The 17,026-nt window shown below is 40.2% G+C and overlaps 1 protein-coding gene across 4 annotated transcripts in view; it reads left to right on the top strand.

Annotated features, from left to right (window-relative positions):
* The window catches only part of kis (kismet), a 29,084-nt gene that overhangs the window by 6,548 nt on the left and 5,510 nt on the right, over positions 1-17,026 (top strand). For 2 of the 4 annotated variants that reach the window (XM_066404604.1, XM_066404605.1), the window contains exons 2-9: positions 208-7,027; positions 9,164-9,450; positions 9,638-9,727; positions 11,434-11,655; positions 12,301-12,586; positions 12,864-13,022; positions 14,365-16,097; positions 16,849-16,999. In XM_066404604.1, the coding sequence (XP_066260701.1) occupies positions 260-7,027; positions 9,164-9,450; positions 9,638-9,727; positions 11,434-11,655; positions 12,301-12,586; positions 12,864-13,022; positions 14,365-16,097; positions 16,849-16,999 (9,696 nt within the window). In that variant the 5' untranslated portion in view covers positions 208-259. The remainder of the gene's footprint in view (positions 1-207; positions 7,028-9,163; positions 9,451-9,637; positions 9,728-11,433; positions 11,656-12,300; positions 12,587-12,863; positions 13,023-14,364; positions 16,098-16,848; positions 17,000-17,026) is intronic. The other 2 variants (XM_066404606.1, XM_066404608.1) reach the window with 2 other exon arrangements.

Raw genomic sequence — 17,026 nt, 5'->3', positions numbered from 1 at the left:
TACGTTGATCCTATATCCATATATCTTATGGTTTAGAAGATTCCCGTACATTTCCGTAAATTTGTAGCACCCTGTGAACATATACTCAAACACTGTTGTTTTTAGTGAGAAAAAAACAAAAAAATATGCTCAAAAGATTATTGAAACATTTATTGTTCACAATTTGAATATATTGTTTTGATTATCATAAGCACTATTAATTTTCAGAGATGGTCCTATGAGATGAGCATCAAAGAAACGCTATGTCCCACCTAAAGCGATGGACTCATACGACTTGTTCGGCGAAGATGGAACTGGTGGCATGTTGGAAAATTTGCCCGAGTTGGGCGCGGTACACCTCGATCCGGCGGTGACTGGTGACAGAAATGCGCCAACGGCTTACTCTCAGCCAATTTACTCACATCAGGAGACTCCTCTTCAAAAATTGGCCTCATTCGGTTCAAATACTACCTCGTTTTCCCACATGGATCCCAATAACCCTCAAAACGTGTACGCGCAAGGTTACGGTACACCCGCCGACGGTCGTCCCCCGATGGGTCCGCCCGGAGGCGCCTACGGCCACCCTCGACAAGTACCCAGGCCGCCTGTAGCGCCGCCAACACCGAATCAGTACTCCTATCAGCCGACTGCTGACACCATGTATTCTATGAGTGACATGCAACAAGTACCTATGAATGACGCTAATGCCATGCAGGCCGGCTGGGGGCAGCACTATCCGGCAATGCATCGCTACCCGCAAATGAGTCAGTATAGACAGCAGCCCATGGCAGGATACCCGGAGCAGAAGCAACAGCAATTCCCTGGGATAATGCAACAAACGCATCAAACTCCATACCAAATTCCTCAGAGGCACGCCCCGCATCCTCACGGGTATCCCCAGGCTCCTAGCTATCCAACTACGGCTCCCAATCAAGGGTATGGGGGTTACATGCACCAAAGAATGCCTCACCAGTATCCTCAAAGTCATCATCAGCTGGATCCAATGCAGAGTCAACAGTACGGACAAATGGGACATCAATCTCTTCCTCATCCAGGGAGCGTTCCTAGTTCAGGCCATATGGGCCAAGGCCATTCAGTGCCTCATCCACCTCAACAGCAGCAACAGCAACAGCAGCAGCAACAACAACCGCAACCTCCGACTCAGAACCCTATTGCGCAGCATCCTGCTGGAATTGTTGGATATAATCAATCTCACCAACAGCAACAATATGGGGCAAAGCACCCCAGTCAATTAGGGGGCAATTCAAGTCCCCAATATAGGGCTCCATTCCCCCAATTATCACCACAAATGTCTCCAAGGCCTCAAATGTCTCCAAGACCCCAAGGGCCTCAAGTTTCTCCTAGGCCCGTAGTGTCTCCTGCCAAACCAAATATGTCTCCGCATCAACAGCATCCGCAGATGCAGCAGAGCAACATGAGTCCTCGGCCTGCAGCTAGTTTACCGAGTTTACCTCCGAAAAACGCAGCACCGGGACCAATGCCGTCATATTCGCAACAAAGTACCTTACAGGCTTTAGAGCAAATGGTGATGCCCCCCTTGAATACGGGAATGGCTGAGTACCCGTCATACCAGTCTCGAAACTCATTAGGTCTGCCTCAAACCCCTTCTATGGGAAATGTCATGAGGAATCAGCAGCTATCTGAACAGTGGCCGCCACCTCAATCACCGAGACCCCATTTAACAAATTTAGGAGGAATCAACATAATGGATCAGGTCACTAATAATGCTTCTATTCCAGCCAGTCAGTCATTAATGCCATCTCAACTACCAACATCAGCTGCTACTACTATACCTAATCCTGTAAACATGTATGGAGAAGAGCCCCCTCCTACTAAACAAATTAATGAGAAAATTGAGGAGCACAGAGTAATGGTTGAGCAAAACACCCAGGAAATCTCACATAACCTGCCGTCAAGACCTCAGTCGGAATTTCCACCGATTCAGTCTCCAACTACTAGTATGCCTGACAAAATTCCTAGTAGCACTACTAACGTGGAACCTACCCATCTCCCTATAGGGCAACCGACTGTATCTCATCCCTCGACACCTACTCCCACTTCCACTACTGATGATAATTTACCTAATGCTATTCAAGAACACAATTTACAGCCTCTTAGTAGAGAGAGTGGAGAACCTAATATGGCTAATTCCACTTCGAACCCTCATACTCCTACTCAAAGTAGGCCCTTTGATTCTGGAAACTTCGTTCGTACCACAACACCTACTTATCCAGGGCAAAGTCGACCGGAGACTCCTAAAGGATTTAAAATAGATGATCTGACTCAGCCTAGTGTTTTTACCTACAATCAAGAAAACTCATTATCGCAGGAGTCAGTGGCTGAGTCGAATCATTCAGAATCTAGTCCTAATTTCCAGAATCTTGGTTACTCTTTCTCGAAACCTGCGCAAGAAGGTGAAGTTAAAATAACTGAAGAGAAGTCACCATCATCTCCGACGCAATCTCATTCTTTAACGAGTCTGAATGTGAACCAAGTGGAGTCAAATATGGTCAACTTGGATCAGGCTGTGAATTCCCCCTCAAGCACACCTCAGCCGCCAAGCGCAAGGCAGGTAGAACCAGCTGTCAGTTTACCTTCAACAGAACACAATACAACAGATCTGCATTCAATTTCCAATATAATGGGAAACTCCAACAATCAGAACTCTCAAGATGGTTTAAACAACAGTTTCACTGAAACGGTGGCTTCTCACTCCAATCAGACCCCAGTACCAATAGGTGGCACTGCACCTCCCACTCAACAACCATCAATTCCGAATCAATACCCGATGGTTACTCCTAATGTACAAAATGTTCAGGTTAGTTCAAATATGCCCTATGAGCAGCACAGTTACCCGCGACAAGTACCCCACGCTGGTATTCCAATGATGCAGAATTTAAACCACATGGGAATTATGCCTAATCAAGACATGAGTGCGTATCAGCCCCCTATAAGCCATCAACAGGAAAGGGCGGCATTGCAGCAGCAATTGCAGGAATTATACTGCATGCCTCCAGCTCCGGAATTGCAGGAAAAGATTATAAATCTTCAAGAAAAATTGAACATTCTTAGCCAACATGAGGCTAGTGATCAGTGCAACGGTGGTTCTGCGTGCATTCTCCAAAGCCCGATGTTTTCCTCATCGGCTATGATTGATAGCCCTCAAGTTACAAGTACTACTGGTAGAGGGAGAGGCAAAAGTGCAGGGAAACCTAGAAAACCTCGATCGAAGAAGGGGGAAAAGGGCGCTTATGCTGAAATAACTCAATCACCCCTAACACCTCAACCGCAACAATTGCTACCTGTTTCTGAAGATTTCGTCACACCAGGTGCTGGATTAAACAGCGAAATGTCAGAATTCACCGATTTCGCTTTGGAACAAGTGGTCGAGGAAAAGAAGAGGGGTAGGAAGCCCAAAGATTCAAAGAAGCCCAAAGAGCGCAAGAAGAGGGAGGCTAAAGACTCTCCCGACCAACCAAGAGTAAAACGGAAGTATGTCAGGAAGAAAAAGCTGCTGGAGGAGCAAGACGATGGTTTCCTGGAAGAATCGATTCTTAAGTCAGCTGATAGTTCTCACGATTCTTTTTCTCATGAGAATAGATCTTCCGAGGAAGCTGAGGCTAAGGCAGAAGCTGGTGACGAGCCAGAGTCTTCCACTCCGGAAAAAAATTTGAAAAGCGAGGAGAAAGATGAACCTCAGGAGATGCAGGCAGACTCACAGACTCCTGCTGATGGACCCCCTTTGCCCGAATCCAGTGACGAGACGAAAAAAGACGAATATGCCTTTGACGAGTCTCAAGTGGACGAGGAAATTGGGGAAATGCCTAAGAAGATTAAAAGACCACGAGCAGCTCCAAAGAAAACAGTTTCTGCTGCAAATAAACCCCGAGGTAGATCAGGGTCTAAACGTGGACGTAAAAAAGCCGCTCAAAATGAATCGGATGGAGAAGGTGAAGATTTCATCACCACTCCACCTCCTTCGCCTCCGGAGGATGATAACTCAAACAAGCGAAGGTCTGCGAGGAATACTCAACGAAAGAAATATATCGATGACGTAATGCTCAGATTCTCAGACGATGATGCCCCACCAACCCCAAGAAGCAGAAAACCTTTAGTTCCTGATAAACCCATTTTACCTATACCAACACTAGGCGCACAAGCATCTTCATCATCAACCCCTCATGAGACCGAATCAGAAGATTTACCCTCTCATGGAGCTGGAGATTCAGCCAAAGGAATGAATTATGTCTATGTTAACACCACAGATGATGATTCAATGGTAGTTCAATATGTCCTTGCTTCAAGAATTGTGAAGAAGGAGGTGAAAGTTGAAGGTGTCAAGAAGGAAGAGGAGGATAATGAAGAAGAAGAGGAGGAAAAAGACAAAGTGAAAGAAGAGGAGAAAGAGGGAGAGGACAAGAATGTTGCGGAGGAGAAAGTTAAAGAGGAGGAAGAAAAAACGGAGTTGGTTGAAATCGAAGAGTATTTCGTTAAATATCGGAATTTTTCTTATTTGCACTGTGAGTGGAAGACTGAAGATGAGTTGTTCAAAGGAGATAAGCGTATTGGGAATAAGATAAAGCGCTTCAAGCAGAAGCAATCTCAGATGCTTAATATCTTTGAAACTCTCGATGAAGAGCCGTTTAACCCCGATTACGTCGAGGTGGATAGAGTATTGGATGTTTCGGAACACATGGATCCAGCCACAGAGGAAACTGTAAGACATTACTTGGTGAAGTGGCGTTCTCTTCAATATGAGGATTGCACTTGGGAACTTGAAGAAGACGTCGATCCCATCAAAATTGAACAGTACGAGAAATTTGCTAAAATACCTTCAAAAGATAAATGGAAACCTAAGAAGAGACCTACCCCAGAGGCCTGGTGTAAATTAGATGAATCTCCTGTGTACAAAGGGAGTAATAGCCTAAGAGAGTATCAGCTGGAAGGTTTAAATTGGCTTCTCTTTTCTTGGTACAATGGACGGAATTGTATTTTGGCAGATGAGATGGGATTGGGCAAAACTATACAAAGTTTGACTTTTATCCATTCAGTTTGGGAGTACGGAATCAGGGGACCTTTTTTGGTAATTGCTCCACTCTCCACTATTCCCAACTGGCAGAGAGAAATAGAAAGCTGGACTGATATGAATGTGATTGTTTACCATGGCTCTGCCACCAGCAGAAACATGATTCAAGAGTATGAAATGTATTATAAAAACGATAAAGGTCAACATATAAGGGATCTCACAAAGTTCAATATCCTAATCACAACCTTTGAGATTATCGTCAACGATTTTGCCGATTTAAAAGGTTTTAGTTGGAGGTTGTGCGTCATTGACGAAGCGCACAGACTTAAGAACCGCAATTGCAAACTTCTGGAAGGCTTACGGCAACTGTCTTTGGAGCACCGAGTGCTCCTATCTGGAACCCCACTGCAGAATAATGTGAATGAATTGTTTTCGTTGCTAAACTTTTTGGAACCTACTCAGTTTTCAAAATCAGATGTGTTTTTGAAGGAATTTGGGTCTTTGAAGACCGAACAAGAAGTGCACAAATTACAGTGTTTGTTGAAGCCCATGATGCTTAGAAGGCTTAAAGAGGATGTTGAAAAATCCTTAGCTCCCAAGGAGGAGACTGTGGTTGAAGTTGAACTGACTAATATCCAGAAGAAGTACTATAGAGGAATTTTGGAGAGAAACTTTTCTTTTCTCACTAAAGGAACTACTTACTCAAACATTCCTAATTTGATGAATACAATGATGGAGTTGAGGAAATGTTGTATCCATCCTTACTTGCTCAATGGAGCTGAGGATCAAATCCAGTATGACTTCAAACAGCAGAATGGAGAAGATCCAGATGCGTATTACAAGGCGTTGATAAATTCAAGTGGTAAGATGGTGCTAATCGATAAACTGCTAGCCAAATTGAAGGCCAATGGCCATAGAGTTTTGGTTTTCAGTCAGATGGTTAAATGTCTAGACATCCTGGAGGATTACCTTATGTATCGAAAGTATCCCTATGAGAGAATTGATGGGAGGATTAGGGGAAATCTTAGACAAGCTGCAATTGATCGTTTCTCAAAACCCGATTCTGATAGATTTGTGTTCTTATTATGCACTAAAGCTGGAGGTTTGGGAATTAACCTCACAGCAGCGGACACAGTAATTATATACGACAGTGACTGGAACCCGCAGAACGACTTGCAAGCCCAGGCAAGATGTCATAGGATAGGCCAACAGAAGATGGTTAAAATTTACAGATTGTTATGTAGAAATACCTACGAGCGGGAAATGTTTGATAAAGCATCTTTGAAGCTCGGGCTAGATAAAGCTGTTTTGCAGAGCATGAATACTAGTCAAGGGGATAAAGGATCGGGTCATAGACAGTTGAGTAAAAAAGAGATTGAAGATTTGCTTAAAAAGGGAGCTTATGGGGCTTTACTTGATGAAGAAAATGATGGAGATAAATTTTGCGAAGAAGACATTGATGTGATTCTAGCGAGAAGGACTCAAGTTATAACAATGGAGTCTGAGAAAGGGTCAACTTTTTCCAAAGCTAGCTTCGCTTCCAGCGCCAGCAGATCAGATATTGACTTGGATGATCCAGATTTCTGGAACAAGTGGGCGAGGAAGGCTGATATAGATACAACAGAAAAGGACGAGACGGAAGATTTAGTGATTGCTGAGCCGCGACGCAGAACCCAAATCAAGAGATATGGGCATGATGAGAGTGCCTTGGATATGTCAGAATTGGAAAGCTCCTCTGATTCCGATCCTGAGAATGACCCTATGGGTTTGAGGAGTAAGAGAAACAAACTTAGGAAAAAGAGACTGAGAGGTGATGATTATTACCCGAGGGAAGGGGAGAAAGGGGAGATGGTGTATGGAAGTTGGTCCAGAAGGGAATGTTTTATGGTTGAGCGGGGATTATTGACCTTTGGCTGGGGACGTTGGACGGAGATTCTTCAAAATTCGCAATTGAGGAAAGGATGGAGAGAGCAAGATATTGAGGATTGCGCCAGAGTGATTGTAAGTATCTTTTAGCAATGGTCAAAAACTACAAGTTGTCCGAAATCGCACTGTTGGAACTTTATTCATTTATACACTTCTATAAATTAGAGCTCTAACAACTATAAATACTCGAACGATCTATAATTTTTATGAAAAAACCGTTCCTTAATGCTACTTCTAGATCTTTAGAACTCATCTAAATCTAACAACACAAACAACATAATGAATTTAAAATACATTATTCCAACATTCTATAATTTGTTTAAACCATTATATAAATGAACCTGTTTAGGTGGGTTTGTTTGCATACAAGAAATCGTTAAAGTAATTGAAATTTCATGATATTTGAAACAATTGGGTAATGGTTGCTAGTGTCACAAAATCGAGACTTAATGCTTAATGCTTCAAGACAAACAAATGCCTGAAGGTATAATTTGTCAGCATGTCTCCTGAAAATGTAAGAGAAATGTAGCAGGTGACTTTAATTCGGTTTTGTTACTTATTGGGATATCACTTGAGATATCATTAGAAATTGCAGAGGTCAGAAATACAAATATTCGCAACAAGAACTTGACCACCGATAATCATTGAAAGTAAGAGGGCTAATTCTGATCAAAAAGTAGAAAGTACAGAGGGGGATTTTTTTCAACATATTTAAGTAATATGGAGTTCAGAATCGGGCACAAATGTACCTGTTAAATGTTACTGGTAGCGAATATACAGATCCCCATATGAATTTTGCAAGATAATTATAATTGAAGGTAAAGAACCATAATATGGACTCAGAAAGCTTACAGATATGTAAATTAAGCATACTATTTGATAATTTTCGATATTTCGATGAATACAAAAATCATTTGTCACTGAAAGGCACTTTCTCTTTGAGAATTCTGTGAACAACAGCAGTGACTCTTTATTGACCGAAATAGCGAAAACTGTCTTTAAGTCCTGTGAATTGGTTTTGGACTCATTAATCATCTTTACCTTGCAAAATTCATATCCAGGCCTATGTACTTACTGCCGGTAACTTTCGCCAGGCGCATTTGTGCCTGATTCCAAATTTCAATTGTTGCTTAAATATATCTTAAAGTACTTTTCTGACCGCCAAAGAATTGACGTTGGAAATCTTCGTAGGCATAGCAAGTGGATTTAACAGTACGCCACCAGACTCACTACTTGATACTGCTAAAGCATGAGAAATTGAAATAATAATCAACTGGATTCACAACATGTTTGAAATCCATAATGAGTGTTGACACTCTGCATGGAGGCACAGTTAAATTTAGGGCGGCCAGGAATATTCCGCAGGGGGATTCTTTTCCTTTTCACCCCTTGTGGCTGACCTATTGGTTGACCATTCTTGCTTTATAGGAAGTAAAAGTGCAAGCCTATGCAGGCGACATAGTACTAGTTTTAAGTACCATTTAGGAGGCGTTGGATAACAGTAGTGTGCAACTGGCGCGAAAAAGAAAACCTGGCAATTGATCTCAAGAAATAGTTATTGTTGCGTTTAGCAAAAAAAAAGAAACTGGACCTCCTGAACTAGCTTTTCCTTTTTGGTGTTGTAATTCCGTTTTCAACAGAAGTAAAGCACCTAGGACTTATCATATTCGCTCATATTGAACATCCACATGACTAACACGGTCCGGAAGGCACTATTTTCTCTATGGCAGTATAAAAATATGTGAGACCAGATTGTACCTGATAGGGGTACCAAACCGTTAGTAGTGTAGAAACAGTAGTGTATTTGAGCAGGCAGATTCTATTACTTTTCGTGATTGTCTGTGATTATTCCAAGTTTTTGTCATGATTATTTATATTTCTGATCTCTTTGTGGAATCTTTATCCTGTTTGATTTCCAGAATTAACATGCAATATGTGTGTGTCAACATTCCATTCTACATTTTCCAGTATATCGAGTTTAACGTCTCTTAACTAACTTGTGAACGTGTGACCCTATAAATTAAGTCCGAATTAAATAACCTCTAACACCCTATATCTCAGTAACGAAGCATTTTCAGAGCTGTGTTGATATTCGGAACTTTTTATTGTATTTAGACACATGGAATATTGGATTGTGGACAAGTAGAATGTCCCGTAATTATGGAGAACTAATTTCGGGACTCCCTCAGTATATATTTTTTTAATTTACAGCTGCTCTTCTGTCTAAGATTCTATAGAGGGGATGAGAAAATTCGCAACTTCATTTGGGACTTGATTGCTCCCACTGAAGGTGGCGAGCAAAAAATATCTAGGAATCATCAAGGTCTGAAAGATCCTGTTCCCAGAGGAATTCGGAATAAACACAAAAGAAAACCGAGCAAAGATACTAGGCACGCCGCCTTAACCGATCCGAATCATTGGAGCAAAGACGAGAAGTACGATGGGGACATATTTTTAGAGAACAATTATAAAAAGCATTTGGGCAGGCACGCCAACAAGTAAGTTTCTGGTTTGATTTCGTCGAATACATTGAATTCAGTTTTAATGATGATTTTCATGCTAATTTAGAGAATACGTAGGTATTCAATGAGAAAAACAACTTCTCAAACTCTGATTTATTTGGAGATTTACGTATTATTTTATTTCTTTTGAAGCGACGTTTGAAGATTTTGTTTTTAATTCCAGGGTGCTTCTTCGAGTTCGCATGCTGTATTACATTAAGCATGAAATCATTGGAGACTTGGTCCAGCACATTACTGACGGAGTGCAAGCCAGGTGAGTCTTTAACTAGTTGCTGCAATTTTGTCTCATCATAAGTAGCCTTTGGTCACTTTGTTTTTATCATTTTTTACTCAACTTATTAATCTTTAACCTAAAATAAGAGGCAAAGGAAATATAACTAATTGCCTAAGTCTTAAGGTAAGAGTTTCTGTTTCATGTTCTATTTTTTATATTTATAAGCATTTATTTAATCTCCAAGGTTGGGATTCCAGCTTACCTTAAATTCGTTTATCCGGAATGCAGTGGATTTGAAATATTTTCTATTAAAACAGTACCGCTGCATTCCAGATGACCTTCCAGTATATTTATGCATGATGCTTCCCGAGGTCATGCCAGACAGCTTTTTGCATCCAGACTATTTTAACTCGTATCATTACCCTTTTATCACAGCTTATCGCTTTTACATTCTCGTTTTAACACTAATATATATTGTGGGTCCCAACGCCCCTACCCCCCTTTATATATGAGAATGAAGTTTTTCAAAAATAATAATTGACTTAGTGCCGAGCGCGTTTGACTCGCCCATCGCGTCACATTCTGATTCGTTTTTGAGGGTTCTTCGGTGGAAGTAGCTTAACCGTGCTTGACACTAGACACTGTAGGACGCTCAAAAATTACGTTGAAGGTTCATTCTCATATGTAAGAGTGAAAATGTAAGCGGTACGGCACTCGAAACCAAATTATTATTTTTGAGAAACTCTTCAATTGAGCTTTTGTAGACACTTTAGGTGGACTTGTCGATGCCAGTAAATGAGAGAAAAAAGAAATTTTGCCATTTGACGGGATTTGGTAAATATTTTTCAGGCCGAGACTTTTTAAATCATCAAATTTGGTGCCTTGTTTTGAGTGATAAAGGTCATCTTTGGATTATTTGAAGTTGCTAACAGGATATTGGGCAATTCTTGATGTTTAAATGGAATTATGTAAATGAAAAGGACTTTCACACACTCATGATTAACAATCGTATAGTTCTGAAGAAAACACCTGAAAACGCAGGATAATAGATTTAAATCTAACCTACTCACCTAAAATAATAATGCAAATTGAGTAAATAGAAGACAAAGTGGCTACACCGCTCACCCCGCAACACCCGGTGTTATATAATTTTTTGCAGCCTGTAAGATGCACAAATTTTTTGTTTTATGGGTGCCATATTTATTTTCACGTGTCGGAGTCAGCAGGAAAGGGCTTTTTTTAAAGACAAATTCTATTAAATTTTCGCAAGGTCAAAAAATGTCATGTTCTCACATCGGACCTTCATGGAAAATCAATAAACGAGTAGAAAATTAAAAAAATTTCAGAAAGAACTCTTATCAAAAGAAGAAGGGTCTTCGAACGCAGATCTCCTAAGCAATTGACGGTTGGCATATATTAGAGATCATATATTTTTGCAAACCGCGTTCACAATTTAATTTAATATCTGAGATATTGCTTTTATCCATTACAAAGTACTTTGATGTGAACTTGTGGCACCCTATTTAGGTCCGTATAGTACGGTTTTTATAAAGTCATCAACTGAAATACCCAAAGAACCTATTGATTAAATTTTAGACAGATTCTTGTCCACCTGAAGTTCACTCAAGCTCGCGATGATACTGTTCAAAGAAAGAAACAATAGCAAATCAAAGAAAGCATTACCAATCAAAATTAACAATTGGCGAATTAATTCCATGTGTGTGCGCGCGCGCCTACCGACACAGTGCCCTGCCGATATACCCCCCGGTTACGGAGCAATTGCCCGCCCCCTGGTGGGACTCGGAGTTCGACAAGTCGTTGCTGATCGGAACTTGGAAACACGGCTACGAGAATTACACCGCGATGCGCCAGGATCCGGCCCTGTGTTTCCTGGCTCGGTGCGGGCCCCCCTCTGACAAGGAGATTCTGATGCATATGCAACCCGCAACCCCCAGTCAAGGGCACAAGTAAGTACTTTGAGCGTCACTTTTTGCCAGGCCAGGGCTTACGGTAGAGTTAGGTTTGTTTTTTTAACTCTTTTATGTGCTTAACGAGGGTGTCGCGCATGCTTCGGCATTCGCGGCACTTTTGCTGCTTGTATTTTATATTATCTATTGCTGGGATTTTCATCATTTTTTTTATTGCGGCCATAATGCCACGCATCACCTCCTGTTGCAGGGTTTAACCTCATATTTTTGTCGTCCATAATGCTCCCAGCAGAACCGGTTAGGAACCTACGTTAGGAACATACGGGGCTTTCATATCAAAGCAAACCACATTTAAATAACTTTTGAGTCTGTGAAAGATTTTATTTGAGAAAAAAAAACACGTCTATCGAGATTTGGAGAGAGAAAAGGAAAGTTTATGCAGTTTACAAAAATGAAATGTTCGATTCTTAGTTTGACACCACTAGCAGAACAACAAAAGGTGAGTAAGAAAATTCTGTTACGTGGACTTAAATTGGACGGTTTTTTCTCAAAACAAATTTTAAACACAATTAAAAAGACATTTAGGGTGGTTGATTTTGAAATGAAACCTCCGTATAAAATTCAGTCATCAAACACTTATTGCTTTCCGAACTTCTTTCCTATCGAACAAAAATTTTTTCGCAGCAACGAGGACGACATGGACGATGAGGATACCAACGAGGAATCCAGCCTCAAATCGCGCAATCGGGACAATTCGGAAGTTAATTCAGAGGTGGCAGAGCCTTCTCCGGGGCCTTCTGCTTGTTCCGAAAGTCAACAGCTCGAAGAGGGCGACATGAAGGATGATACTGGAGACGATAAGACGTGGCCCACTATCACTGACTTGAATACGCGGCTTAGACGAGTCATTACGTCGTATCAAAGAAATTACCGAAAAGAAGAGCAGAAGTTGCAGGCAAGCAAAGCAAAGGTATGTTCAAGTAAAATAATACAAAAGTATATTCATTGTACTGTTTATTATTGTGTTTTTTGTCAGTATCTACCCCCCTTACACCCCTCTCTTAATCGCGCACTCCCTTTGCATGCAGGTTCGGATTGAGTTTGGAAATTGCGTGTTTGTTCTATTTTCTCTTGTTAATTTCCAAAATGCGTGAGGAAAAATGTTTTATCTCAGGATAATCCGATCCTGATCGCATGTGGGTCGTGGTTGTTGGTGGGTAGATTAGAATTTGTATGTGTCTCTATAGCAACAGCAGCAACAGCAACTGGAGGCTTCCACCCTGAGTAGCCTCACTTCTCCCCTAGCTGCTCTCGCACAAGTGTCGCAACAATTCGACTCCCGAGACCCAACGGCCGCCATGGGGTTGCAAGGATGGGATTTGCAACAGTTAGCTCTCTATTTATTGGTAAGTTATCATTTCCGTCAGGCATGATTTATTTCGTTATTTGACCCTCCTGCATTAATTTTTGTCAGGTTGATGTTTTAGTATACACGACAATTTTTTTTGTCTGTTACATTCCATGTGTGGCGTCAATACCAAATATGTTTAGGGGCATATATTATATGTATTTTAACCCATGGACTACCGGGCTTATGTGAAAAGGTATTATAAAGTCATAAATACAAAACATTTGTATTTTTAACATTTTTTTAAAATGGAAAACTGTTAAATATATTAATACATCTGTATACATATTAGTAAATTTTCGGAAAGATCTTTTTTTTTTTTTCAAATATGTATACTTTTATATATTTGTTATATGGATTTAAAAGTTACAAAATTTGTATTGAATCATAGGATGAGGTAGCCGTGAATATGTAGAAAGTGACTATCAGAGAGTACAGTAGTATATGCAGTTTTAAAATTGTTTAAATTGTAATAATGACACAGCGGCTAATTGGAAAGAAGCAGAACTATTTATATTGGAATTTAGAAATTGAAATATTTTCGAATATATAATAATATACAGGGTGTTCCATTAAAAATATGTCAGTAATGCAAAAATATTGCATTTTCGATAAAAAAATTTTAATGTGATGTTTTTTAAGGAAAATCTAGTTAAAAATACAAATATTTTTTATTTGCGACTTTTTAATGTCTTCGAATAAGATCGGTAGCACATAAGTCAATATATAATGACTGTAGATTACAAAGCCATCCCCATAAAAGCTATGTTAATGCTAAATATGTGAGGAAGGCACCCCAAAAAATAAACAAGCGTGAACTCAATTGTTGTTTAAGGTCAGTTTTGAGGTAATTCTTCTCCTGGATAAATTCATTTGCACATGTGCAAAATTTGTCCTTTTTCTAATTTTTTGACAGGTTCTCAGATCTCTTTGAAGTTCTTTGAAAATTCTCAAACATCTTTCAAAATGCCTATCAAAAATTAAAAAAATAAATGTTAATCGAGGTAGTAACATAACAAATCAAATGAAGCATTAGCATATACTGTTGTGTTTCATCAGGGATTGATAAAATAGTGAATTTTTCAAGTTTGATCGAAAAAATCCATCCTCAGAACCAATTTGGACCAAAAAGTTATGAATTTCATTATCTAGAAGATTAAAACACATTTCAAATGTAGTAATCGCGCATGCGCATTTGGAGATTTTCCAAGTTAATTTCCACTGTTTTATTCCGTGTTAACCTATTAGGGAAAATCTAAAGTTCACTTTAGATTTCACTTTGAATTAAATTTGCCTCTCGACCTTAACCCAAAGGCAAAACTTAAATTTTCATGTTTCAGAAGATGGAACGTCAAGGCAAGCAAGCTTTAGAACAAGCCTTAAAGGATTCCTCAAAGTCCTACGAACGACCCACCATTTCCAAACGCTGGACCAAGCGAGAAGAGAGCGATTTCTTCCGCGTTACTTCGTCATTCGGGATTATTTACAACCGAAAAACCAAAAAATACGATTGGTCCAAGTTTAAACAGCTTGCCAAGCTGGAGAAGAAGTCCGACGAAGAACTTACCGAATATTACAAACATTTCGTAATAATGTGCAAGAAACAAACTGGGACGAACGTTGAAGATGGCAGTTACGACTCGACGATAGAGCATATAAATGAAGAGAAAGCCCGGCGAACTCTGGAGAGGTTGGAGTTGTTGTCTAGAATTCGTGAAGAAATTTTAACGCACCCCAAACTGGAAGAAAGGCTTCAATTGTGTGTGACGTCGGCAGATATGCCAGATTGGTGGGTACCCGGGAAACACGACCGGGAGTTACTCATTGGAGTAGCCAAATATGGACTAGGCAAAACTGACCATTGTCTGTTAAATGACCCTGAATTTTCATTTCACGAGATTCTACGCAAGAAAGTTAATTCTGAACCACCGGAATCGAAAGACGCTATTAAGCTGGAAAGTCACGAGGATATTTTGAAGTTTGATAAAGACGAGATTTTGGTCAAATTGGAAAAAGGAGAGGGCACTTTGAAGATCGAGAAGGTTATTCCTAAGAAGGAAAACATTGAAACTGAGAAGAAGGTTTCGCCTGTGTGTGACGACACTGCCGAGAAAGTTGACAGCAAGCCTGTTCACACGGAAGAAGAGAAAAAGGATAAAGATCTGAAAGAAGAAGTTAAAGAAGAGAGTGTTGTGAAAGAAATTAAAGAGGCGCCTCTGGCGCAGAGTGAAGCAGTTCCTGAAGAGATTAAAGAAACTGAGGCTCCAGCTACTAAAGAGGAAGTTGAAGAAGAAGTGAAAAAAGAACCTGAGCCGGTTAAAAAGGAGAAGGAACCTTCTCCGAAGTTATCAGAAGAAGAGTTGTCAGCCAACAAGCAGGCCGCGCAGCTCAAAGCCATGTTTCCGGATCTAGAAGTGATTCAACCCTTATCTCGACTTTCCCAAGTAGACACCTTCGTCCTTAAAGATAAACCCGCATCAGGACAAGCTTTAGATTTCAGCGAGACCACGGTTGCCCAACTATTCAATAACGTAGTTAAATGGCCTAAGGAATACGCCATACAAGTTCGTTTGCAACACATCATATTTGCAGTTGAGTCCAACGAATGGCCGGCACCAAAATCATTTTCCGCTTATGCCACTGGAATCGGAAACGAGTTTGATGTGCCCATTCACGAGCTGCCCAATGATCCTCCCAAACGCGAGGTCTCAACCCCCGATATTGACATTTCCCTGGGGAAAAAAATGGACAAACGCAAAAGACATATAGCCATTGATGTGGAGACGGAAAGAGCCAAGTTACACGCTTTGTTAAATAGCAGTCACATGGGTGCTTCGATGAAAGGTCAGTGGGAGGACGATTCAGAAGATTCCAGGCGATCTACTCCTCAGGGAAGCTTGCAGCCGCCTCCGGCTCATCAACACAGGGCTTCCTCGTTGAGTAGCATGGGAATGGGGATGCCGTTTGATTTTTCGAGCAAATATCAGTCATCCATGACGCCCAAAACTATAGGCCAGACCACTGTGATTCCTGGCACAAGCAGCACTTTGACACCTATTGATTTGAGTTCTGGGTAAGTGTTCTTTTCGTGTGTTGTGAGTCTATTGCGGTTTAATTTTTACCTCATTAATTCGTTGAACTCGAAATTGAAAGAAATGTAGGATATTCTTGAGAGGATGGATCTAAAATTTACTTTGTAGTGAAGAAAGTGAAAACATTGGATATAATTTTCCTAAATCTGTATACAATTCTAAAAAATGACAACGCAGGTGGTACGTTCTGATATGCGTTTCTCAATGTGCAGCCATGATAATCTTAAAACGAAAGAACAACGTAACGTTACCATTTTTGTTCGTTGAGGTATTGCGTGCTGTAAAATCTGTCTATGTGCCTCATCAGGAGAATGGGTGAAGTCTGATTTTGATAGTTTTTTTATATGAAATTACGCAATCTCTAGATAAATAGGTACAATATTACTATAATATGATCTATGTACGTATATAGTGTGTTTAAGATAAGTTAAGATGTGGAAACGTTGTTGCATTGTTTTCAATAAAGCCATGTGCAAAATGTAATTAATTAGGATATCCTGATCAATAGCAGAAATTAAATGATAAAGATGCCATTAATTTGAGATTAAATCTATCTTAAAACAAAATATCTTTATAGCTCAAGAAGTTGAAAGCTTTTATTGTACGAAACTACAGTTCGGGTCTGCATTACTGTACGTGTGCATTTTTTTTGTTCAATATACATCCTATAAGAGTTGCTTTAAATGAATTGTCATAAGCGTATATTTCAATGTGTTTTCTCTTTTACTCCAGCATATCCAAACCTCAGGACAAACTTTCAATTGACATTCAAAATGAAGTTCAAGACTTCTCAATCAAGAAATCTTCAGTGTCAATGGGTTCATCAAAGGCAGGCACCAAACTTGATGATACGTTGTCAAAGCTGATGAAAAGGAAAAATTGCGTAAGTATGGAACTCACTTATGCAATT

This window comes from Euwallacea similis, chromosome 35 (assembly GCF_039881205.1).
Source record: "Euwallacea similis isolate ESF13 chromosome 35, ESF131.1, whole genome shotgun sequence".
In the NCBI taxonomy this organism is placed as follows: Eukaryota; Metazoa; Arthropoda; class Insecta; order Coleoptera; family Curculionidae; genus Euwallacea; species Euwallacea similis.
This window is presented reverse-complemented; position numbering and strand designations above follow the sequence as displayed.